The sequence below is a fragment of the Bipolaris victoriae genome (assembly GCF_000527765.1).
Source record: "Bipolaris victoriae FI3 unplaced genomic scaffold scaffold_5, whole genome shotgun sequence".
Lineage (NCBI taxonomy): Eukaryota > Fungi > Ascomycota > Dothideomycetes > Pleosporales > Pleosporaceae > Bipolaris > Bipolaris victoriae.
In genome coordinates, this window is record NW_014575387.1 from 129,099 (window position 1) to 154,229 (window position 25,131).

Consider the following 25,131-nt stretch of genomic DNA (forward strand, 5'->3'; position numbering starts at 1 on the left):
TTTGGGACTAGCCCGGCTTGCTGCATCAAAAAACTTCTGGATCTTGGACACCAGCACGCGGAGAAGCAACAACAACAGCAACGCCAGCAAAAGAAACACATAATCCACAATGGTCAAGAGGAAGAGAGAGAACGGCGAGACCGCTGCTGCAGCCAAGGCCTTGAAGAGCAGGAAAAACGATGTTGCATCCAAATTCAAGGAGCTTGCAGTAGAGGAAGCCACCGAAGTGCAGACCGTTGCAGAGAATGGCAATGCGATTCCAGACACAACAACCATCCAAGTAATTACTGGGTCTTACGAAAGAGTTCTCCATGGCTTTGCAGCGTCTATCCCAAGTAACCTCCTTACTGGCCAAGACGATGCCTCAGCCCCAGAATCCGACGCTCCAAAAGTTGACTTTACCGACACTTTTCTCTTCAACGCCCATGCATCCGCCATCCGCTGCATGGCGCTCTCTCCCCTGTCCGACGAAACCTCCAAAATCACGCTCGCAACCGGCAGCACAGACGAGCGCATAAATTTGTACTCAATTTCAACAGCACCGCCTTCAAAAAACCGACCCAAACTCCCTTCCCTCAACGGCGGCTCCATCACCGAGAACCCCAAAAACAAGGAACTCGGATCCCTCCTCCACCACTCCTCTAACATTACAGCACTCTACTTCCCCACAAGAAGCAAGCTCCTGAGCTCAGCCGAAGACAGCACCATTGCTATTACAAGAACACGTGACTGGACCGCTCTCTCAACCATCAAAGCCCCAATACCCAAACCCCAAGGCCGACCCAGCGGCGACACCGCGGGCCCTGGCGAAGTTCCCTCCGGTATCAACGACTTTGCCGTGCACCCCAGCATGAAACTCATGCTCAGCGTCGGCAAAGGCGAAAAATGCATGCGCCTATGGAATCTCGTTACCGGCAAAAAAGCCGGCGTCCTTAACTTTGACCGCAACATCCTGGGTGCCGTAGGCGAAGGTCGCTTTTCCTCTGGTGAAGCCCGACGCGTACTGTGGGACCCAGAAGGCGAGGAATTCGCAGTCGGATTCGACCGCGCACTCGTCGTTTTCACCATCGATTCTAAACCCAAAGCCAAAATCGCACCAGAGCCCAGATCAAAAATTCACCAGATAATGTATCTGCCTAAGACGATGCAGAGAGAAAGTATTCTCCTCGTTTCCACGGAAGACGGCCGCGTACTCGTCTACGACACCAGCAAAACTACCTCCAACGAAGACGATGCCAAAGCAGGGAAACCAAAGCAAGATATCCCAGAAGCCAAACTCCTCGCCCAAATCGGTGGTCCAGCCGCAGGACTAACGGGACGAGTAAAAGACTTTGAAATCTTACCACTTTCACAATCTACCTGTGTCATCGTCACCGCGTGCAGCGATGGTACAGTGCGTCTCTGGGCACTAAATACCTCCGATCTCGACAGCCAGGCCGAGCAAGACGGAGAAAGTGAAAAGGGCTTCTCAGCACCCCAGGTTGGAAAACTACTAGGCTCGTATTCTACAGGCACGCGAATCACGTGTTTAAAAGCTTTTCCCATGACGGGTACACCGGATGATGACGACGACGAAGTCGAAGAGGAGGAAAAGAAAGAAGATTCAAGTAGTGATGATAGCGAGTAGCCCCTCAAAAAAATAATATCTCTTTTTACTATCCCCGCACATCAAGGGGGATATGCAGCAAAAATTAAAATAACCATTTAATCACATACTACGTTTTCACACCCCCAAAACTCCTCCTCTCTCCCGCAGCAGTTTCTTCACAAATTCATAGTAACAGTCATACTATTACTATGCACCAAAAGCGTAGGCGGCAACCCCTGACACAAGACTTCCAAATCACTAATATACTTTACGCTTTCCGCTTCACTTTCACACGTGCCTTGTAGTGGACTCGGCAGCGTTGTGAAAATAACAGCTGTATTCGAACTATGGCGTTGCATGAGTTCGTTTAGGATGAGGTGCTGGGCGCGGCAAGGGAGGTCGTTGAAGGATAGGGGTAGGGATTGGTGGGTTGGGAAGCCTGAGGCGAGAGAGGGGGTTGTGCTGGTGCCGGGTTGGGTAGGGGGTGGTTGGCAGGTGGATGCGGGGTGGGTGGAGGAAGGGGGTGGGAGGGTGCTTGTTTGGACGGCGGAAGAAGAGGTTGTGTCGAGTGGGTTTTCGGTGGGTGCTAAGTTGGCTTTGGGGGTATCGACGAACATGATGGAGGGGCCTTGGGTGTCTTCTTCTGTGGAGACGGCGGCGCGGGGGGTGGGGTTCGATGTGAATTTTGGGAGAGATTGGCGGCGGATGGGGGGAGCGATGGTTGGAGGGTTTGGGTGGGAGGAGCCAGAGATCTGGGAGGAGGAACTGGCTACGCTGTGGGATTTTGGATGCTTTTCGGCTCGGAGGATGGCGGTATCGGAAGCGCTGGCGTTGGAATGGGGTTTGAGAGGCGTTACAGATTGTGAGGTTGGTCTGTCTTCGCCTTGTGAAGAGGCGTCTTTGCGGTTGCCTTTCCAGATAGCCTTGCGGAGGTCGAGCTGGCGGGAGAAGAATGAAGTGCTTGGTGCTGTTTTTCTGCGTCGCAGCGACGTGGTAGGGCCATCTTGATTGCCCTCGTCACTTGATGCGTCCAGGTCGTATTCATCGAAGTTACTACCGCTGACCACGGCTTCGCTATCTGACGCTACGCCCTCGTCATCAGCATCGTCATCTTCTCGCTCAAGTTCTGCATTGATGGATGGTTGCGTATCACTGTCACTGTCCTCAAGTAGAGCGGCAGGCAACCTCTGACTCCGCATTGTAAATCTACCACTTTCTCCAACTGACGACCTGTGCTTAGCCTTTCGTAACATCTTTCTTAGTGCAGAGAAGCGTTTCGGGTTAGCATCTTGCCTGCCATGTTGAAACGAAGCAATTGGCCAGCTTGTGACAGCTTCAAGAATGTCGACCGTCTGCTCCAATTCCTGACTGGCAGTCAGACCCTCCGGTTGGCGAAGCCGCTTGATGTCTTGCCACCAGCGCTCATCTTCGAGAGAGTAATCGATATCTCGCCCAGTCTGGTCAAAGTCTCCTTCGTCGCGTCCGTTGATGATGACCTCGTACATTCCCAAGTCTCCAGATGATAGCCAAAAGACGTGGACCTCGGCCTCGATACGTAGATTGCGCAACAAGGTGGAAACACGCCCTCGCTCCTCTTCCACATCTGTCTCATATTCGACGAAGACACATACCCTCAGCTTGTATATGCGTTTCCACGACGGCACAGTGTGTAAGATACAACCTAGCTGGAGGATGAGTGTATATGTGTCAAAGTTGGTTGTTAGAACGTTCTTCCGAAGCGGTTCATCGCCAGTAGTGGCAATCTCTGCTGACATCTGGATCGGCCAAAGATCAATGTATTCCTTGGACGGGTCGTCAATATCAATTTCACCCAAGCCGAGCAAATTGAGCGTTTTTTGCTTTGTTGTTGGCTTTGCGGGTGGTACCTCAAGCTCTTGAAAGCCCTTGGCTATGGCAACGTTTGCTTGGAGCCTCGTAATGAGGTCTTCTATGATGGTGACATAGCTGCGAATTGCAATTGCATTTTCTGGCTTCATGGCGTCAGTAGGGAGCGCACTGTGTGTGTTGCCGGTCACACGGCGTCTGGCTGCTGCTTGTATAGCCTTCCGAGATATGGGGTGGTTTGCAGCCTTGCTAGTAGGTCGTGAGGGCTGAGGTGATGGGATTCCCACTGATGGCTGTGCTTGCCTCAGCTCGGGCAAATTGTAGAAACCCATGACGACAATGTTTGGTCTCATGCCACCCAAACCTGCACCGAGTACAATGTTGCGAGCACCCCACTCTATGGTAGGTGAGATAGTGATATTCACAAACGCTTTGATCCTGGAGAAATCAATATACTTTGTCCAAGACTGTTGTTGCCGTCTGGCCTCGGGCACAGCTTCGCCAAAGTCATCGGAGACAATGACATGTCCTAGGACGAAGAGGCCTCCTTTCTTCAGAGAGTTGCAAAACTGAATCAATTTATACTGCCGCCTTGGATCATTGACTAGGAGCAGAATTTGTGGTCTCCAGAACTTGACATGTTCTTGACGCAGACGGAGTAGGTATTTTCGAACCTGATGGAAGATGAGATTTTGACTGACGTCTCCCCAGGGCTTTGGAGGCGTTGTGTAATGGATCAAGAGGAAAAGGACCATCAGCAGACCTACGCAGCCGGAAGCATAGAAGCCATCAACAAAGAACATAGTTGCTCCGCATGCAACAGTTCCCATCGCAGCTGTCTGCCAGCTGAAATGGTGAAACGAAGGCCGAAAATTTGGGGCAGATCCAATTCTAAGCAAGAAACAAGCCAAGTTGGTGACAAGGAATGTCATGAGATACTAGAGATGATTAGGTTATGAAACTAGAAGTATAAGATATATTCGTAAGCAGACATACTGTCATTGTGATGAAGGATGCAATTTGGTTGATGTCGGCAAACATGGTGATTTGGGCAATGACATAGGTGATTACGATAGCGTAGATTGGCTGTGATGGGTTAGATATCAGGAGTATATGTTCGTTGTCCAAGTGGGAGAACGTACTTCATCCGATTTCTTGGTACCTTGACCAAACAATGAAAGTCCTGGAATAAGATGATCTCGAGAAAGAGCTTGCAAGAGCTTGGAGGAACCAATAACACCCATGAGTACTGAAAACAATGATGTCGCCATCTCGCCAGCAAGAATGACGGCACCAGAAATGTTGGTTAGTTGAATAACATTGGTATTACTGTAGAGGGTCTCGCGGGTTACGGATGCCGCCATGGCAAAAATGACAAGGGTGTATAGGACAAAGGTCAACCCTATGCCGTACAGGGTGCCCTTTGGGATGGCTTTACTGGGGTGCTTCAAGTCTCCGCTCATGCTCGCACCAGCGAGAATGCCTCCTGTGGCAGGGAAGAGAATACCGAAGAGGTCTTGGAAATTTTCACGGTGATGGATTACACTGCCTGCCGCGCCGCGGGTGAAGTGAGGAAGCAGGTTCTGACGAAAGGTGTCCATACTAAGGCCTGTAAACACAACATGCTCCTTGGGCTCAGCAAACGGAGGCAAGGCTACGGCTGAGAGGGGAATGCTGATGGTCGCGATAAGCAGAACGACTAGCAGTCCATTGCTACAACGTGCAAACAGCCCACTACCAGCTAGACAAATGATGGTAGATGCGACTAAGACAATGGTAGCCCATAAGAACTGCCACCAATAGCTCTGGGGCATCCACTCTGCCATGTTACCTCCATGGGTCCCAAAGTTCTCAATGAGACAGTCGATCAAGCCGACGGCGTTTAAAGAGGTATTGAAGACGGAGCCAAGGTAGTAGACGATACCGATACTTCCCCCAAACTCTGGTCCCAGACTTCTCGAGATGAGGTAGTAGGCGCCTCCGCCCCTGACGGTGCCGTTGGTAGCGATTGCAGAAATGCTCAGGGTAGTCAAGAGATTTATGGCATAAGCGGCAATCAACATGGCCATTATGCCAACGAGTCCAGCCTGACCCAGGAGGAAGCCAAATCGCAGAAACATCAAAATGGACAAGACATTGAGGGTGACGGGGACGAAGACGCCGGCAAAGGTGCCTAGCTTGTCTGTGCCTCCAACGGGTCTGGGGAAAGCCCCAGGCCGTGGTTTGGAGGACTCGGTCATGGGGGGTGTCTTGCCATGACTTGCGGGTTCCTGGCCAGAGGCTTTTCGAGATGCAGTGAACAAGTTAGAGAACCATCCGCCTACACCTCGCTGTTGATGTTCAGTCTCTTGCGAGCCATCCAAGCTATTGGCATGCTGCTGTCCGCTGCCGGCTAGGAGCGGAGTGCCCTCAGTCGGTGGTGATGCCGGGGGTGACTGCTGGGCAAAAGAGCGGCGATGCAGTCGCTCCGTGTCGTCACGGGCAGTACGAGCAGCAAAGTTTGAGCGTGCCCTGGGCAATGGGCGTCTAGTCAGTTCGTTGTTGGCATTGTCTGCATCGGTCATGGTCCAGGCATGTGTAAAACCTGGTTCCGGGCACGTGTGGATGGTTACGTCGACGGGGGTCAGAGCGCAGGCGCGGGATCCGCCGATGGTGCTCTTGTAGGTATGTATCGTCACAAGACTGTTGAGACGACCAGACGGGAAGACTGCCGGACGGAAAGGAGCAGCGGTGGCTAGGCTGGAAGAGTGCTGATAGCGCAACTATGTATGTTCGCAGAAAACAAAGCCAGCCAGCGGGCGTAGGATGCAAGCATGAAGTCATTGGCCATGGGGGAGGAATGCGTAGCCTCAGTTAGCGCCTTAGCCTCATTCACCGTTGGGGAACATGCAGGGAGGCCGTGATATGGTCATCCCGCGCCCCACGCCTCGGCCAAATGACCTCAGCCTCCCGCTCGGCATAGACAATCACTGTCGGACCAGTCCGTCCTTCTGAGTCCTCTCGTTGTGCTGGCGTGCCTCTTGTCTTGCTGTCTTGCCCTCCGCCTCGTCCACATCGACTCGACACTTTTCGCGTTTTGTCTGCAATTCACGCGCAGACACGCATCCAAAGTCCGTCTGCATCGCCAAGGTACATCTGCAGGTCCCCTGTATCGCGGCCTTGCATACTTGCACCAGAAGAGGCAGATAAGCGAAGCTTCCTACTTTTGTTATCGCAACCCGTTCTGCCTCGATCCTCTCTCGATACACGACGCGACCCAAAATGGCGGCAGACCGTTCCTCGTCCTCGAATCCGCCCGCAGCGTCGTCGTCTTCTGCACGAGCATCTCGCCAAAGCTCTCCAGCCGAGGCCCAATCCATTCGCGCAAGCTCGACGGCAAGGCTGGGTTCATCGATTCCCTCTCTGCCCAACGGCTCGCCAGCCATACGCCAAATACCCACGCCCTCGCAGACTGCAAACTCGCCGTCAATACAAACACCTCTGCCTGGACGCGCAGACCCGCACTCGTCGCTTCCTGGGCCATCCGAGTCGAACCTCTCGTCGGCACTGAGGGAATCGTTGGGCAACTCTCCTCCACGATTCGGCACGCCTCCGATACGTCCCCTCTCTCCCGCCCAGGAAGCCGCCCCTCGCGGCCCTCCTAGTCACTATGGCTCGTTCGACGGCCGTGGCCGCTCCCCTGTTCCCTACGAAGACCCCGAGATTGTCCGTCGCCATCTCGTCGGACACTATGCCTCGCCTAGCCGCTCCAACCGCGGCCAGATAGGCGACGACGATGCACAGTCGACCGGCATGCGACCTGAAGATGACGAGGAGCAGTTTTCCAGTCTGCAGCTTCAGGGCGGTGATATTACGCGACAGATCTACAGGTGGAGCGAGCAGCAGCAGGCCGAGGAGCAGGGCAAGATGCAGCGCAGCAAGAGCTTCCACGGGCCTCGTCGCAGGCCTGAGGACGAGGCGCTCGACATTGACTCGATCCGACAGCCAGGTGGTTTCCGACGCAACTACATTCGCAGAGCCGCGGGTAGCCCTTCGCCCGCACCCGGCCCGGCTGGATACGGTACTGTCCAGCAGTCTCGGCAGCAGCCCCCGGTCTTTACCAGCAACTTTCTCGAGTTCCTTACTCTGTACGGCCACTTTGCTGGTGAGTCTTTGGAAGAGGACGACGAGGTGCTAGGACCTGATGAGTACTTTTCGTCTGATGCTCTGGACTCTGGTGCGCAGAGCGAGGACGAAGACAGAGAGTATGGCGAGTCGAGTGCCCTTCTTACGCCAGGGAAGCGCAGGAGACGCAAGCCCAAGAAGACCGGTACAGGTTCTCCCACCGGTGCGGCTTTGCTTCTCCTCAAGTCGTTTGTCGGTACCGGTGTGCTCTTCCTGCCACGAGCCTTCCTCAACGGTGGCATGGTCTTCTCCAACCTCGTACTTCTCGCAGTAGCCGGTCTCTCCTACACGTGCTTCGTTCTTCTCGTCTCTACCCGTCTCGCCGTCGAACACTCTTTCGGAGACATGGGCTTCCATCTGTACGGCAACTGGATGCGCAACATGATCAACTCCTCCCTCGTCGTCTCACAAATCGGTTTCTCCTCCGCCTACATTGTCTTCGTATCCGAGAACCTGCAAGCCTTTGTCCTCGCCGTGTCAAACTGCAAAACCTTCATCGACATCAAATACATGATCATGATGCAAATGGCCATTTTCCTGCCCTTGTCTCTCTACCGCAACATCAATCACATCCAGAAACTAGCGCTGGTGGCCGACCTCTTCATCCTCATGGGTCTCGTATACCTCTACTACTACGATATCTTTACCATTGTGGATCAAGGTGGCATCTCCGACATTGCCAACTTCAACGCCAAGGACTGGACTTTGTTCATCGGCACGGCAATCTTCACCTTTGAAGGCATCGGTCTCATCATCCCCATCCAGACTGGCATGAAGGATCCCAAGAAATTCCCCAAGGTACTCGGTGGCGTCATGATCATCATCACCGTTGTGTTCCTCAGCGCTGGTGCCCTTTCCTATGCCGCGTTCGGTTCCAAGACGAAGACTGTCGTCCTGCTGAATATGCCCCAAGACAACAAATTCGTCAATGGCGTGCAGTTTATCTACTCGCTGGCTATCTTACTTTCCACCCCGCTGCAAATCTACCCTGCGATTGAAATCACCAGTCAACAATTGTTCAGTCGCACCGGCAAGTACAACCCCTATGTCAAGTGGAAGAAGAATTTTTTCCGCTTCTTCATGGTGCTCGTTTGTGCGACGCTGGCGTGGGCTGGTGCGGGCGATCTGGATAAGTTTGTTAGTCTTGTAGGCAGCTTTGCGTGTATCCCGCTTGTGTTTATTTATCCTGTAAGTTCTTCCCTTCTAAAGTACACTGCATCTTGTCAGAGGTTCTTGACTAACAAAACAATACAGCCCATGCTTCATTACCGTGCCGTCGCCCGCACAACTACCGCTCGCGCTTTGGATGTCCTGCTCTGCATCGTCGGTGCAATCAGCATGGTATACACAACCACCCTTACCGTCGAGAGTTGGATCCAGGGTGGAGCACCCAAGGCCCCTGGGTACTGTGATAGCAAGTAGTTGACTGCCACTGTTTCCAACTGTTTTTTTTTTACACTGTTTTTTTTTTGCTACCCGCCACGTGATTCTTTACCCTTGCTTTTTTTTCCTTTGAGAACGAAGTTCAAGTTTTGCATCACGCGTCATGGCATTTACAGCGATACGGGGAACATGCAAATTTTGAGGTTCTCATGCAAAGGTGGAAGGGGGAGTTTGTTGGGGTTTGATAAGGGATTATTTTGTATGTAACGATAAATTGGTATGTGTGCATTTTTGTATGGATAGAGTGACAGAGTTATATGTGGATTGGCTCTTTTTTTGGCTATTGGTAATTAGGATGCGAATGTGGCAGTCTCATCGACTTGTTCTTTTCCTCCGTTTTGTGTATTCATTGGATAAAGTCTCACGTTCCATTCCCATAGAAGAAGGAGAAGATACTCGTACATCGTATTCACAAAACCAGTCACGTGCAAGCAGCCAAACTTTCCAACCAAGCAAACAAACCAAAAAGTCACGTGGTAGTCATCTTATTATCCCACCTTATACTACTACACTTTTTATCCCTCGTCCGAGGAATATTCCGTCCGAGTATATCCCGACTTGAACCTACAAGGCTACACTAACAAAACCCCCCCAGCCTCACTCTCTCATATCCCTTACTCATGGAATAGTAAGAAAAACCGGCTCATGAGAAAAAGGCAATAAAAATACGAGGATTTAGCGGGGGGGGGGGGTTTCTGGTAAAAGTGGGGAGGGGGAAGGGTTTAAAGTAGCAAACAGCATGGCAGGAAAAGATCGAAGATGATGAATAATAATAATAATAATAAAAACAAGATCGAAGATGTTAGATTTTAAATACATATAGGAACGTGAGTTGAAGGGGAGGGGAGGGGGAGGAGAAGAATCAGGATTGCTAAACTTTATTGAGAAAGAAGGCTTGCACTTGCAAGGCTGAGACTAAAAGGTTGGGTGTCAAGAAAAGAAATGATGGGTGAGATAGAGTGAGCGAAGCATGTGAGATTGAGAAATGGCGTGCGGCTGAAAAGTATGAATTGCGCCACTGGTTTTTCTGACGAAAAGATGGATTGTAAGATGGGTAAGAGAGAGAGAGGGAGAGAGGCGAAAGTGGGCTGGGGCTGGCTGGCGGGGCAGGGCGGGGGTGGTCAAAGGCGGTCAGTCAGAGGAAAGAAAAAGAAGAAAGAAGGGAAATGTGGCCTCTTTGGCAAAGCCAGGCTTTGCTGGATCAATCGTATTTTGCGAAGCACAAAGGGGAAACGATCTGATTGAGTGGATGGGGGGGGGGGAGAGCAGAGACACGCCCGCTGTTCTGGTTGGGACCATGTGGAAAAAGAGCCGGTCTGGCATTTCCCCCTCCCCATCCGCTCCCCTCGCAACCTATTCTCCTCCCCTCACCTCACCCGGCACGCCTTCCTCGTCTAGCTCATCGCATACACTCATGCAGCGGACTTTGCTAGCAGCGCTAGACGCGAAGAGGCAACTTTGAGATTGTTGGCAATATGGGCAAAAGTCGCCAATTTCTCACCGTGTTTGCTGCCAAAACTGGGCTCAACGGGGGAAATGGGTTGGGTTGGGTTCAGCTGGGGGGCACGTTGAGGGTCGGAGCTGATGATTCGACCCTGTGGCGGGGTAAAACAATAACGCCCAGTGGCGTTTTTTTTCTTTGCAAGTCTGCAGTACATGGTGCTGTTTTTTTTGCTTTTGGGGGTTTGTTTTACGGCTTCTGGTTCGCGCGCGGCTTGCCGGCCGGACATGCAGGGTGCTGGAGAGGCAGATGGGTTGGTGGTTTTCTCTTCACCGTCTGATGGACGTACATACTTACTATCCAAAACAGTCATGGGTGAGTGGAGAGCTCTGGAGCGCGGGTAGAGCTCCGCCGTTAGTGGGACATGAAGCCTGAGGGCAGTTCCCACTTTGTTTATTTGCTTGCATTGGGCTTTTTTGTTTTGTTGTTTGTTTATGTTTTTTCTGTACGCATATACCGTACATACATATACATATGTAGGTAGGTATGCACGCGGTACCAGCACAGCACACAGAGTCTCGAGCAAACAAAGAATCAAACGTGATTGACAGGCCGATTGATGCGTCGTGCTTAGCTCTGTGTCGGGAGCTGCAACCCGGTACTGCTGACGTAGCATGTAGGAGTCGTGTATAGGGGGGGTTGTATTGGCGAGCAATTGCCTTACTACAGGATTAGAAATGCTTCCCGTAAGCAGTCCCCAGTTTGGGGGATTAGCCACGGACAGAATGTATTGAGTAGCATTGAGCAGAGAATTTACCAGCATATCGATTTACAAAATGGTCGAGTGTTGAGTTAGTGTTTCTATTTTGGAGTTGCTGCGCCTCGCGGTCCCTGAGCAGCGATGGGTATGGCGGGCGATCGATCCAGGAACGGCAACGGGGTGACTGTGCACCCATTGGCCGCTGCAACCATCGCGGAACCCGATGGGACAGGGCCCATGACGGGCGACGAGGGACGGGCGTGCATCGTCAGTCCGTTGCGCAAGGCTCGTCGAGTATACGAGCTTCAGGCGTGGTAGAGCGGCGCTACAGGTGGGTGCGATACGCTGCATTGGCGAGACTAGCCAGGTGGAGTGGACAAGGGCGCCGCTGGGGGCATGCTGCTCAGTGCTTGGCTTGAGACGTATAAGTCAAACACACCACCGCTCTTTTCTCTCCTCACATATCCTGTCCATACCATCTCCTTCCCCCCTCCCCGTTATCTTGTCCCTGCTGCCAATTCACCCCCACCGACAACCCTACAATCGCTTCCCATTTGTAATCGACTCCCCTCTTTCGTTTCTTCGCCATGTGGTAAGTTCCCCCTGCCCCCGCCCTGCAGCTGTAGACCACCACAGCACACGCACACGCAGAGAATACACAGAGAGAGAGAGATCATATCGATGGAATCAATGCAACATTGCCCGCTGACCACTCTACCCTCAACAGCGGAATCTTCGGTTACATCAACTACCTGGTGGAGAAGGACAGGAAGTACATTCTCGACACACTGATCAATGGTAAGTGGCACACCCAATTCACTGTCCTCACTAGCTCTCTGCCTACGGGTCTGGTTCTGTTGAGGACGGCGGGGTTTCACAATGACGACAGCTGACCTTTTGCTTTTTTCCTCCCTGTCCAGGTCTGCAACGCCTAGAATACCGCGGCTACGACTCCGCCGGTCTCGCTGTCGACGGTGACAAGAAGAACGAGGTCTACGCCGTCAAGGAGGTTGGCAAAGTCGCCTCTCTCAAGAAGCTCGTCGAGGAGCAGAACTTCGACCTCGGAAAGGTCTTTGACTCGCACGCCGGTATCGCCCACACACGATGGGCGACCCACGGTCCCCCCTCGCGTGTCAACTGCCATCCCCACAGGTATGTTTGTCTTGTCTGGCTGCTCAATGCACCCTTTCAGGCCCGCCACTACACTCTGCTCGTGCTGACGCCCCCACCTCCAGGTCTGACCCCAACTGGGAGTTCTCCGTCGTCCACAACGGTATCATCACAAACTACAAGGAACTCAAGACCCTGCTCGAGAGCAAGGGCTTCAAGTTCGAGACGGAGACGGATACTGAGGCTATTGCCAAGCTCACAAAGTACATCTACAACGAGCACCCAGACCTGAGCTTCCCATCGCTCGTCAAGGCTGTCATCAAGGAGCTCCAGGGTGCTTTTGGTCTCCTTGTCAAGTCTGTCCACTACCCCCATGAGGTTGTGGCTGCCCGCAAGGGTTCTCCCCTTGTCATTGGTGTACGGACACAGAAGAAGATGAAGGTCGACTTTGTCGATGTCGAGTACAACGACGAGGGTGCTGCTCTCCCCGCCGAGAGCGCTGCCCACAACGTTGCCTTGAAGAAGTCGAACAACTTGCTCGCTCCCCCAGACAAGTCGCTCCTCCACCGATCGCAATCTCGCGCTTTCCTCTCGGACGACGGTGCCCCAATGCCCACCGAGTTCTTCCTCTCCTCCGACCCATCTTCCATTGTCGAGCACACCAAGAAGGTCCTGTACCTCGAGGATGACGACATTGCACACATCCACGAGGGCTCGCTGAACATTCACCGCCTGCACAAGGATGACGGATCCTCCAACGTCCGTACCATCCAGACCCTCGAGATCCAGCTCCAGGAGATCATGAAGGGCCGCTTCGACCATTTCATGCAAAAGGAGATTTTCGAGCAGCCCGAGTCTGTCGTCAACGCCATGCGTGGACGTCTCGACCCTGTCAACAAGACCGTCACACTTGGTGGTCTCCGCCAGTACATCTCCACCATCAGGCGATGCAGGAGGATCATTTTCATTGCCTGCGGTACTTCTTACCACTCCTGTATGGCTGTTCGTGGTGTCTTTGAGGAGCTTACCGAGATCCCCATTGCCGTTGAGTTGGCCTCTGACTTCCTCGACCGCCAAGCACCTGTCTTCCGTGACGACACTTGCGTCTTCGTCTCGCAATCCGGTGAGACTGCCGACTCGCTCGGTGCTCTCCGCTACTGCTTGGAGCGTGGTGCCCTGACTGTTGGTATTGTCAACACTGTCGGTTCCTCCATCTCCCTCCTCACCCACTGCGGTGTCCACATCAACGCCGGTCCCGAAATCGGTGTTGCCTCCACCAAGGCCTACACCTCGCAGTTCGTCTGCATGGTCATGTTTGCCCTATCGCTCAGTGAGGACCGTGCCTCGAAGCAGAAGAGGCGGGAGGAGATTGTCGAGGGTCTTGGCAAGATCTCTGACCAGTTCAAGGAGGTGCTCAAGCTCGACCAGCCTATCAAGAAGCTCTGCGAGAGGTTCAAGAACCAGAAGTCTCTGCTCCTGCTCGGACGTGGCTCTCAGCACGCCACCGCGCTTGAGGGTGCCCTGAAGATCAAGGAAATCTCATACCTCCACTGCGAGGCTGTCATGTCTGGAGAGCTCAAGCACGGTGTCTTGGCTCTGGTCGACGAGAACCTCCCCATTGTCATGATCCTGACCCGAGACGACATCTTTGCCAAGTCGCTCAACGCATACCAGCAAGTCATTGCCCGTAGCGGTCGTCCAATCATCATCTGCAACGAGAACGACCCCGAGTTCCCTGCTGACAAGACTGACAAGATTGAGGTACCCAAGAACGTCGATGTTCTTCAGGGTCTCATCAACGTCATTCCTCTGCAGCTCATGTCATACTGGATGGCAGTTGCCGAGGGCGTCAACGTTGACATGCCCCGTAACCTTGCCAAGTCTGTGACTGTCGAGTAAGCAAGCGTTTGTGTAGTTTACATGGCGTTCTCTGGGCTTAGAGAAGTTATGTATCATTTGGGATTTGGACTAGATGTGGGATTTATGAATGGAAGCTCTGGACGCAGCTTATGTGTATGGCATTGAATTTTACGATATCTAGGATGCAGAGCGATGCGTTTTGCGCAGCTTGTGGTACTAGACGAAATGAACACAATATCTCTTCATTACTTGTATTCCTTTTGCTCATATGTGGTACCACATGGTATTGATTGCGTGTATGGGAGGGTGATGTGGGTGCTCGCATGGGTCGGTGAGGGTCTAGTCACATCGCGGCGTTTCACCCCCCTGGTCCGATGACAGCATTGTCAGAATTGGGGATCCCTGTCTCTCGGTTGCGGGGCAGCCTCATGGTAGTGCGCCGGTTCCTGCATCCTTGAACCCGCTCTCAAGGCCAAGCTTACGATACCCCGACGGTTCCAGAGCTACCTGCGCATACTTCTTCCTCCTCTAAACTTCTGTTACATACAATCGGATATATACGGAATTTTACCATGGCATCCCTCAAAGGTCCCGGCGCGCCAAAGACATACGATGGTCCGTATCTCTCGAATGCCAATGCCAACCCCGCCCCCACCACCACTACATCCTTCACCCGCCCTCAGGAGCTCCATGCTGACGAGATACGAACAGGTTCTGGACTGCGCATTGGTATCGTTCACGCACGATGGAACACCAAGATTATTGATGCACTGCTCGAGGGCACAAGGAAGAAGCTGAGGGAAGCGGGTGTCAAGGATGAGAATATCGTTGTGCAGGATGTGCCTGGGAGCTACGAGCTGCCGTATGCTGTTAAGCAGTATGTGGATCATGGAGAAAAAAAAGGAAGGAAAGTTGAAGCTAACAGTCAAATCAACAGACTATACTCAGCATCCCAGATCCAATCCTCCAACACAGGCGTCGTAGGCGCAGCAGCCGACCTTCTTGGCTCGACATCCGATCTGACGGCGCTCACCGGACAGTCAGCTGCCAAAGTATCCAACCAGCCGTTTGACGCTATAATCGCCATTGGCGTGCTTATCAAGGGAGAGACTATGCACTTTGAGTACATTGCCGACGCAGTCAGCCACGGACTCATGAGGCTGCAGCTGGACAACAACGTGCCCGTCATCTTTGGGCTGCTGACGCTATTGAGCGACGAGCAAGGACTCATGAGAGCGGGAATTGGCGGAAGCGACGGCAAGTCTGGACATAACCATGGAGAAGACTGGGGGAGCGCAGCAGTCGAGCTAGGTGTTAAGAGGAAGGGGTGGGTCGAGGGTAAATTTGTCGAATAAAGTATTGTGAATGGAAAAGATGCGCATAGCTTGTGAGAGCTGGACGCACGCAGAGACAGTTTCTGCTAGTATATACTACAAAAAAAAATCCAAGAGTCATTTGTGACACAAGCATGGACATTTCTCAATTGCTGACAGACAAGGTCAAACTCTATTGTAGCAACTGCGCATATTACGTTCTGACACAATGCGAGCATTGGATTTGCCCTAGGATCATGTTCCAGTAGCCTCCGATATGCTAGTTTTGGTCTTAGCGGTTTTTTTTCTACACCTGCGCCCTTCTGGTCAAAGTAAGAACCACGCCACGTTAGTACATGGAGAGTCACGAGCCAGCCTTCATAAACTACGCGCATGTAGCGTCAAGGTATGTTTCCTCCAGCCTTAGACTGCTTCTTCTGTGCTGCGCAGTTTTGGTATCTTCCAGCCGGGCTGTGCGTATATGTGGCAGTGCTAGTGTGGCAACCGGCGCAAGGCGATGGCGATGACGCTGTCAGAGTTGGCAACGGGCGGGACGTGCTTTGGCACAGTTTGGTGCGCAGATGCGAAATTCAGTGTCTGGGTAGTATTTTCAGGCGATTTCTGATGTTGGAGTTTATGCGACCGTGATGGCTGTGCCGTAAAGGTGCATTGTCAGAGGGCAGTCGGGTTGATGAAGGATGGTTGGCAACAAGAGCACTCTCCTTTTCTCCTATGGGCCGCTAGCTTGGCAGCCGGGATCCGCAACCTCACCTCGCAACCTCATATTCCTCAAAGACTGCCTTCACTCAATACAAGCCCCATCTGTGTGAGCGGAGCGCTGTGGACTGGATCGCCCATCTCGTCCGTTTGCCTTTTCCATCTCTTTTCCTCTTTACCGCCCCTGTCCGGCCCTCCTGACACGTCCTCAGTACGCGGGTGCGCGTTGTCCCATACAACCCTGTTGCAGACTTGCAGCTGCACCGAGTACACCCAACTCGCAGCGCCTCAACCCACCTTTCGTCCATCACTCGCCGTCACACCAGCATGGGGGGAGCATACACGTGCTGATATACAAAGTCGATTGGGATTGAGGTGCGCTCTTGCGGCGTGACCACAAACTGCTTCTCGATACCAGGTCTATGCTAGTAGTCCTACGCGGCGAAAAAGACGACAGGTGACTGCGGCAGCTAGTTTTGTGCCGCCGGCTCACTTATTTTCTTACTTCCCGCCTTCGAGCACCGTGGCGACGACCGTGGGGGACACGCGCGGCCTTGGGGACAAGAATACAGATTTGCCCAGAAACAATGCGCAGCGCCCAAGCTATCTGCTAGACGACGTTGACTCGAATCCCTCCACCCCTACGCTTACCTCGTCCATACCCTCCGCCCCCTAGACCATGTCGCGCTCTGGTCACAACAATTCACTGCACGCCCTCACACCCTTGACCAGCTCAGATTCTTCTCCGCCTGGCAAGTTGCCCAGCCCGCGGTCTTCCAAGCTCTCACATGAGACGATGCACGCGACCTCATCCTCCCTACGCGCCGCCCCATCGAGCGCATCCAACAATGTCGCCGACACCATTACACCCATAAACACTCCGCCCGAGTCACGCAGATCCGTCTTCCCGGCCGACGGCGTGCTGGGCCAGCGCTCCACCTACGATGCACAGCTTGACCCAAAACTCGATAGACGGGCGAGGGCGAAGGGAACGGCGAAATATAGTACAATACTGGACAAGGTACGTGAAGGCTACATATACATACACACATAGATGTGGTCGCCCTGTGACGCTAAGGCTAACTTGACTTGTGTTACAGGGCGACGCATCTCCTCCTCCCGACCCGCGCCTGGCCATTGCCGGCTATACCACCGGGAACTATGTCATTAAGACTTCTTTCACAGGTGCCCCGAAATCGAAACTCAGGATAGCGCCCTATGTAGCCAAGCCCTACTCTTTCGACCAGCGCATATCATGTGGTCCAGGACCTGCGACCCAAGTGGTCGTCACAGGATTTGATCCTCTGACTCCAGATGTCCAGCTCCGCAGTTTCTTCTCCGCCTACGGTGAGGTAGAGACTGTGCACAACCAAGTACACCCCGACAATGGCAGTCCACTTGGGATATGTTTGGTCAAATTTCGCGACACTCCGCCCGGTCGTGGCACTACTGGTATGAAAGCCAGTACCTCGGCAAAAAGAGCTGAGCGAGAAGGCACCAACCAGCGTCTTGCTCAGCACACGATCAAGGTACAATCGGATCGCGAAGGTCGAAGATGTTCAAAATTGGTGGATGTAGCAGTGCAGCAAAGCCGCAAGGAAGAAGAGAAGCTACGAGCCAAGTATGCTACGAAAACAGCCGCGCCCACCGCTCCTGCAAACTTTGACCTGCCAGCCAATGTTCCAAAGGGACCCTCTGGGAAGGGCGCTCGTCCACCGATGCCGATGATGCGGGAACCGTTGACACGAAAAGCAGCGCTTTCGTACCTCATCGAGCGAGAGCCGATCAAACCCACGCTGAAACGAAAGCCTTATATCTTCATCGCACACGCATACGTACCTGTCCTCAGCACCACGATTGAACATTTGAAGAAGCGATTGAAGAACTTCCGGTGGTCTTCGGTACGATGCGACCAAACAGGTTATTATGTGACATTTGAAGAATCGAAGCGCGGCGAGGACGAGACGGTTCGATGCTACAAGGAGTGCCACATGCAGGCTCTGTTCACCTATGTCATGAACATGGAATGTAACCAATATGGCGATCCCAACTATGAACGAAGTCCTAGTCCCGAGCGTGTAATTGCCGACAAAAAGCGAAAGGCTATGGAGAAGCGAATAGAAGAGGAAGAGGCAGAGGACCTGGAGTGGGAAAAGAAGCAGAGGGCAGACTCACTGGACCCTGTACGGGCTGCGTTGGACGTTCTGAAGCAGGAGTTGCAGGAAAAGCTTCTTGGAGACATCAAGACTAAACTTGCCGCGCCTACGATACTCGAACTACTGGACCCTGAGTTGCACGTCGAGAAGCGCCGAAAGTACAACATCCCGGGTCCGCCAAAGAAGGACGAGGATGTTCGACCCCCAGCGCTGCTCGCTCCAGGCTTTGATGCTTTCGGTGCAGGTACTCCGCGAGGTCGCAATGGAGGCCTTGGTGGCCGTGGTGGTCGTAGAGGATTTGGTGCTTATGACCCCAGCACGAGACGTGGAAAGAAACCTCCGAAGGTTGTCAATGCGTTTGCCGACGAACGAAGAAAGGCATCTGCGCCCAAGCCTCGTGTGGCTCGTGGTTTGCATCGCCAAATGCTTGAAATGTTTGAACCAGAAGAATCCGATGACGAAAACCGCAGCCAGTTGACACGCGGCACCGAGGAGCAAGAGAGCAGACCTATTAGCCGAGCTCCTTCTACGGACATCGAAGATGAAGTGGAAGAGTCGTCGAGAGCTCATCGTGCCAAGCGACGTCGCATTGAGACTGGTTGGGGTGAAGAGAGTGATGAGGAGATGGACGATTCGCACGCGAGAAGTTTGCTTGCTCACTGTATTCACAAAGACCCTGAAAACATGGCGGAGAAAGAGCTGGAACAAGTTCTCGCAATTCTCCCACGCTCATCGCCAATCTGGAAGAAGGCCGACAAAGCGCTCAAGGGTTTCAGAAGGCTGCGGAAGATTGAACAAGAGGCAGACGTCATCTTTGGTGTCGAAGGAAGCCCGATGGACAAGACGGAGCCCGAAGTAATTGTCACTCAAGATGAAGAGGCCAACAAGTCTATCGAGACTACAGAACTTCCCGAAACACTGACATCGCTCAAGAAGAAGGCTGCCAAGCCAAAGAGAAAGACCAAGAAGCAACTTCAGGAAGAAGCAAAGGCTGCAAAGGTGGAAGTTACGGAGATTGAAGTACCTGCGGAAGAGGAGGCACCTGAAGTCAAGGAGGTTGCGGAGATCGCTGAAGAGGCAGTGGTTGAGGAAACTACTCCAGAGCAAGATGAGCGGGCCTCTTCTGTCTGCTGGAGCATATCCCATGACATACCTCGCAAGACAGTTGATGACGACTTTAGCGTTGTCATGGACATTGATGGTTGGCAACATCTGCTCAAGGATGAAGAAGATTTGCGTCTTCTCAAGCAAGCCGTTGAATCTATCGCTCCCGCCAGTATCGGAGACGCTCAATCGTGGGCCTGGAAGCAAAAGTCCATTAAGCATCTCAACCGTAATGGCCAGGAGGGTGTTTCCCGCACTGAGACCAAGATTGAAGGATACTACGTCCCCAACGCAACTGGCTCAGCTCGTACAGAAGGTATCAAGAAGATTCGCGAATCCGAAAAGTCGAAATACCTGCCTCATCGTATTCGCGTACAAAAGGAGCGCGAAGAACGCCAACGTCGTGCCAAGCAAGAAGAGCGAAGCGTCGTGTCGGTTGAAGGCTTTAAATTCCAGACAAGTGCCAACAAGGCGTCGACCGCAAACTCGCGTGCCAACCGTGCCAACAACCGCCGCATGGTCAACGACATTAATATCTCCAAGAACCTTTCTGGAGCTGAGGGTGACGCTCTCCGCTTCAATCAGCTCAAGAAGCGCAAGAAGCTGGTCAAGTTCGACCGTTCAGCCATCCACAACTGGGGTCTGTACGCCCAGGAACCGATTGCCGTCAACGACATGATTATCGAGTACGTTGGTGAAAAGGTCCGACAGCGTGTGGCCGATCTCCGAGAAGCCAAGTACGACATGCAAGGCGTGGGATCAAGTTACCTATTCCGAATTGACGAAGATACGGTCATTGATGCGACAAAGATGGGCGGTATTGCCCGTTTTATCAATCACTCTTGCACGCCCAATTGCACAGCCAAGATTATCCGCGTCGACAATACCAAGCGTATTGTCATTTATGCGTTGAGGGATATTCAGTCTGGTGAGTTTTATTCGCTTCCATCTTTAAGATTTGTCTTTACTAACGCATATCCCCAGACGAGGAACTCACCTACGACTACAAGTTCGAGCGTGAAATCGATGCCACGGATCGTATTCCTTGTCTCTGCGGCTCAATCGGTTGCAAGGGCTTCCTTAATTAGGATATTTTCAACGGTACATACCTCCCTCCCCCTTGTCTCCCCCCACGTATACCACTTCCGCCCTTCTTCTGGTATTGCACTCTTCTTCTTCCCCCTTTTTCAACGCTCATCAATCAAATGCTTCAACGCTACTCTGTCCCCCATCATGCCCGGCCTGCTCTGTACTCTACCTTGCATACCTGTTTATATATATTACCTCCTTTTTTTGCGCTCTCTTTTCAACCCACATTAGAATTTTCAGACACGCGTTTAGGCGGACTGTGCGATGGTCCTGTATACTGCGTGGCCATGGCGATGGTGGTTGCGCTTTCTTGCCATCCACCTTGTTTTTTGTCTTTTATTTTCGTCTTCTCTCTTGATTCATTGGCACCACCTCCTCCTTCGATTTACGAGAGGGGGTATCAGGCCGCTTTGAGGAGTTTGTTCTTTGCGAAGGGAAAAACTTCATGTCCATCTGGGGGTTAATGAGGTGTGGCGATGATGTGGGTGGAAGGGGAGGAGATGATGGTGTAAGAAGATAGGCGAGGAGGGAGAAGGAAAACGGGAGGAGGATGTCTAAAAGCTAATACGAATCCAAACATTACACTGCTTCTACCTACCATTTTTTATACTACCTGTGTTGCTGAGGTTGTTTTCTCTCGCAGATATGGTCTGTCCCCCTTTTCAATACAGACACTCATATTCATGTCTCTTGTCATGCTTAAAAAGATAGATATCAACAAACTACGCCATTTATGCATTCCTCTCTATCCCTCTTTCATACCGCTCATCATACACCTATTGAATCCTTTACACGCACCTCCCGCCTTCCCCCCCCCTTTTTTTTTTCCCATTTTCCATCTCCCGCCGACCCAAAAACTCCCCTACGTACGCTATGCAAATAAACCCGCTTTGATGCAAACCCTTCTCTATTCAGTCCTAGCAATCCAGTACCCCCATCCACCTTCCCACCTCTATCCCACCTCTATCCCGGGCCCCCACCATCCTCACCCACCCCTCGACGCAGAATCCCCAGGACCCATATACCAATCAATCGGCAAACCCAGCGTCAACGCCGTACTATCCGGATACCTAACCTCGGCAGCACTCCGCGTCGTAGTCTCAGTCGCACTCTCAGTCCTAAAAAAACCGCACAAACGAATCAAAAAATCAGTCCCCAACTCAGACAGGAAAAGAAGAAACAGAAAACACGACGCAAGGCAACGCACCTCGTACTCTCCATCTTGCCCTCTCGCTGTCTGCGCAGCACCTCGAGTATAACACTCGCTTCCTGACTGCCAAAGTGCATCGCCATATTCTCTAGTTGGGTGACGCCCCAGTCGCGACTCTGGAGGGGCGCATGGGGCGCCCAGGCTACGATGTAGATGGCGAAGATCATGACGTAGACGTCTAGTGTGTGCGGGACTGTGTGTGTATGCTGTTTGTCTGGGTTTTCGCCGCCGAGCAGCTTGTGGCGGGCGGCGTAGGAGCAGTGTGTCATGTGAGGTAGTGAGGCACAGATTTCGCTGGTCATTTGGTGGATTGTTGTGCTTGCTTTGGAGGCGGTTAGGAGGGTGGAGGGGGAAGAGGGGGTCAAGGCGAGGGAGGCGAGGATTTCTTCGCAGAGGAGAATCCGGGTTAGGCGGAGGACGTTCCACATTTGGGCTATGGTGCGCGAGGGGTAGATGGTGTAGGTTGGGGGGAGGCCGGCGGGGAGAGCGCCTTTGGGGTCGGCGTTGGGGAAGGGGTGGGAGGTGTAGGTCCAGAAAGGGGAGGCGGATTCGGCGATGGCGGCGAGTTCGGTGTCTAGATGGATGTTTCTGGATATTTTTTCGGTAGAGGTTATGGTGCCGTGGCGAACTGAGGCGGCTAGGTCTGTGGCTTCGAGGATGAGGCCCGTGAGCTTCCATTTGGGGTCGGAGGTGTCGAGGAATTGGGTGGCGTGGTGGCGTATCTGGCGAATGATCGTGTCTGTTGCTCTGCCTGTGCTGAGTGCGGTGAGTGTGCCGTTTAAAGATAGACCTGTCACTGCTGCTATCTCCTGTGCCGTGAAGGATTCCACGCCCCTGAGCTTGACAAGCGCAAATGCGCCTGCGACGTGTGTGTGTTTGTCGTCTCCGACGGCGGACGCGGATTTGGAGAGTTTCTCAAAGAGGTCGAGGAGGAGCGCGCCTTCGAACGTGGACTTCGCCTGTGCTGCGCCGGGTGTCTGAAGCAACGCGTTGATGCTACGGAGTGCTTCGCAGTACTTTCTGCGTCCAAGATTCCGTGCCGTCTGTGATGAGACTTGATGGGACAGGAACGCGAGGCTGACTGCTTCGATACCAAGCGTGATATGGGCTGGGGCATCGGGCGAGTCGAGATAGTCGTTCAGAAAACCCCAGGATCGACCAAAATCCGAGACATAGTACCTGAAGAACATGTCGCGACTTATGACTTGTATGTCTTGAGGCAGGTGCTGGACTTTGATTTTGGGTATGCCATCAGTGCCCAGGTTCTGCCGTGTAATAGCTTCGTTATTCGCCTTTGCTAGGAATCTGTTCCTAACAAGCTCAGATTCATCAGTGAACCGCAACTCAGAGGTGTCTCGATACCCGCTGCATGCTATTCCTACGCGTACACACGAGCTGCAATGGGGGCGTTGTAGGTCACACTAGGGTCAAGTTAAGCTCTGAACAGTAATAATTCCATGCGGAGCATACGCGTAATCTTCTCTTCCTGCACCTTTCGCAGGCTTTAGATGGGATTCCGCGGAACACCATCGTACTGTTGGTTCTAGGGCTGTGACTAATGAAGCACGGGTTGGATAAAGCACTCTCCTGGTAAGGTGCCTAACCAAGGATGTAACGATGGAATCTGCCGAAGTAACTAAAGTATTGTATAATACTCGTGATTGCGCCCCCAAAAAAACTGGCTACAACTCGAATCATTGAGGTAGCATGATGATATACGCTAGTCCCAATATGGTATGCAATTCGTGCAGACTTGATTTCGTATAGCGATTGAAACCTGGTAAAAATAGGCGATGCGATAGGGAATTAGGCTATAGAAAATACCCGTGGATCAGCCTAGAGCGTCGAGTTGCCCTTTTGAGATAACAGTACATGCATTGTGCAGCAGTGAACATGGACCAGTACGATACACTTGAAGACTGATTAGTCGTCTAGTCACTATCATCATCATACCTGTTCCCTGCACCCACATCCCCTAGTAAAACATCATCGGTAGCCGGGCCCTTGTGGTTTCTGACCCACTCAGTCTCCACACGAAAAAAGATCCATATCCATCTCCTGACCACTTCGAGCACTTCCATCGTAAAGATGCCGCCTTCCAAATCATTGAAGTGGTCGAGGTGTACACTAAGTTTCAGACTCCATGTACATCTCAGCAAAGCATCGACGACAACGGCAGCATAGTAAAACTCTTTTGCGTGGAACCAACGATGGCGACGTAAGCCCCAGGGATATTCGGGCGAATTTCGGGTGCGGGCACTAGAGAAGAGCGTCAGATCCCAGTCTTTTGCTACATCCCAGTAATAGGAGTAGCCAGAGTTTACAATGACAGCGAAGAGCCACATGCGATAGAGCGTGGCTTCTGAGACACCGAAGCTCGAAGGGTCCGGCGAGCGCTGCAATGCGCTCAGGATGATCACGGGGAACGCAGTCGAATATTTTGCTGCGTTGGCCAAATGCGTGCCTCCCCAACCGGTGGTCGGATTGATCTGGCCAGTACGCTCATTTCCTCTTTTGACACGGTAGTACTCCGTAATACATTGCCGAAAGCGGATCAGGTAGGGCACCGCGATGATAAAGGGGACCCAGAAAGTTCCACCGCAGTTGCGGTTAGGCGCGGCAGTAGATCGTTGTCCCGACGAGAAAAACATGCATAATGAAATGAACAAATCACCAAGGACTTTGGCATAACTTGTCAACGCATCTGCAAGCAATATGTCTCCGAATTTCCCATCTTGCGCTTCGGCAATGCCACCAGTGCTGATGCGCTTCAACGTGGCGAGTGTGCGCGAGCGTCCATTGCGGCTAACAAAAGGCACTGGCGCGATGAAGCCTATGACAAGGACGAGTAGGTAGAGGTTTGGAAGGATCTCCCAATCTGCAATGGCTTTGGGGTTGCCGTGGGTAAGCGCCCAGAAAAGGAGTAGCGAGAGGGCGAGGGGGATGGAGAGGAAGGTTGCGATACGGTAGCAGGAGAGGTGATGCGGTGGGTGGTGCGGCGAGGCGCGCGATGGATAGCGGATTAGAGAGGGGACGTCGACTTTTATAAGGGAGAGGTAGTGAAGGTTGAGGCCCCATGCCCATATGCCTGTGGAGGTTGTCAGTCGCAAGCAACATTGGAGGCGTGCGGTGTAGGAAGGGTAGCGGAAGGCTGGGTGACAGCCAATCGCTAACAGGGCTATGCATACCAAGCACAATTATGAGAGCGACGCGGTATGGTAAGGGTAGGATCCGAGTGAAGCCATCGATTTCCGGCTCGATGGCAGGATCACCGTCCATATCTCGATTGCGCGTGGAGTGTAGTGGCCGTGGCTGCGTCCCAGCTTTTCTT

At 52.7% G+C, this 25,131-nt stretch overlaps 8 protein-coding genes across 8 annotated transcripts; 5 read left to right on the forward strand and 3 right to left on the reverse strand.

Annotated features, from left to right (window-relative positions):
- Positions 1-109: 109 nt before the first annotated feature.
- On the forward strand, positions 110-1,627 carry COCVIDRAFT_22458 (hypothetical protein; the record flags this gene model as incomplete). Its single annotated transcript, XM_014705979.1, has 1 exon — positions 110-1,627. One exon carries the CDS (start codon positions 110-112, stop codon positions 1,625-1,627), a length of 1,518 nt encoding a protein of 505 aa, XP_014561465.1.
- A 137-nt stretch (positions 1,628-1,764) lies between these two features.
- On the reverse strand, positions 1,765-5,997 carry COCVIDRAFT_33491 (hypothetical protein; the record flags this gene model as incomplete). The annotated part of the gene is made up of 3 exons (XM_014706035.1): positions 1,765-4,371; positions 4,430-4,519; positions 4,576-5,997. 3 exons carry the CDS (start codon positions 5,995-5,997, stop codon positions 1,765-1,767), a joined length of 4,119 nt encoding a protein of 1,372 aa, XP_014561521.1.
- A 697-nt stretch (positions 5,998-6,694) lies between these two features.
- On the forward strand, positions 6,695-9,019 carry COCVIDRAFT_86333 (hypothetical protein; the record flags this gene model as incomplete). The annotated part of the gene is made up of 2 exons (XM_014706036.1): positions 6,695-8,785; positions 8,852-9,019. The coding sequence occupies 2 exons, from the start codon at positions 6,695-6,697 to the stop codon at positions 9,017-9,019; spliced, it is 2,259 nt and encodes a 752-aa protein (XP_014561522.1).
- Positions 9,020-11,828: 2,809 nt separating this feature from the next.
- COCVIDRAFT_33493 (hypothetical protein) lies at positions 11,829-15,566 on the forward strand (the record flags this gene model as incomplete). Its single annotated transcript, XM_014706037.1, has 7 exons — positions 11,829-11,833; positions 11,969-12,039; positions 12,162-12,393; positions 12,477-14,246; positions 14,393-14,424; positions 14,923-15,088; positions 15,149-15,566. 7 exons carry the CDS (start codon positions 11,829-11,831, stop codon positions 15,564-15,566), a joined length of 2,694 nt encoding a protein of 897 aa, XP_014561523.1.
- Positions 15,567-16,920: 1,354 nt separating this feature from the next.
- COCVIDRAFT_86503 (hypothetical protein) lies at positions 16,921-20,589 on the forward strand (the record flags this gene model as incomplete). Its single annotated transcript, XM_014706038.1, has 3 exons — positions 16,921-17,262; positions 17,342-20,429; positions 20,486-20,589. 3 exons carry the CDS (start codon positions 16,921-16,923, stop codon positions 20,587-20,589), a joined length of 3,534 nt encoding a protein of 1,177 aa, XP_014561524.1.
- A 5-nt stretch (positions 20,590-20,594) lies between these two features.
- COCVIDRAFT_86178 (hypothetical protein) lies at positions 20,595-20,948 on the forward strand (the record flags this gene model as incomplete). The annotated part of the gene is made up of 1 exon (XM_014706039.1): positions 20,595-20,948. A coding segment is annotated over one exon (354 nt), but the record flags the coding sequence as incomplete, so codon positions are not given.
- An 866-nt stretch (positions 20,949-21,814) lies between these two features.
- COCVIDRAFT_50356 (hypothetical protein) lies at positions 21,815-22,753 on the reverse strand (the record flags this gene model as incomplete). The annotated part of the gene is made up of 1 exon (XM_014706040.1): positions 21,815-22,753. A coding segment is annotated over one exon (939 nt), but the record flags the coding sequence as incomplete, so codon positions are not given.
- Positions 22,754-23,731: 978 nt separating this feature from the next.
- On the reverse strand, positions 23,732-25,079 carry COCVIDRAFT_86357 (hypothetical protein; the record flags this gene model as incomplete). The annotated part of the gene is made up of 2 exons (XM_014706041.1): positions 23,732-24,888; positions 24,989-25,079. The coding sequence occupies 2 exons, from the start codon at positions 25,077-25,079 to the stop codon at positions 23,732-23,734; spliced, it is 1,248 nt and encodes a 415-aa protein (XP_014561527.1).
- Positions 25,080-25,131: the final 52 nt, after the last annotated feature.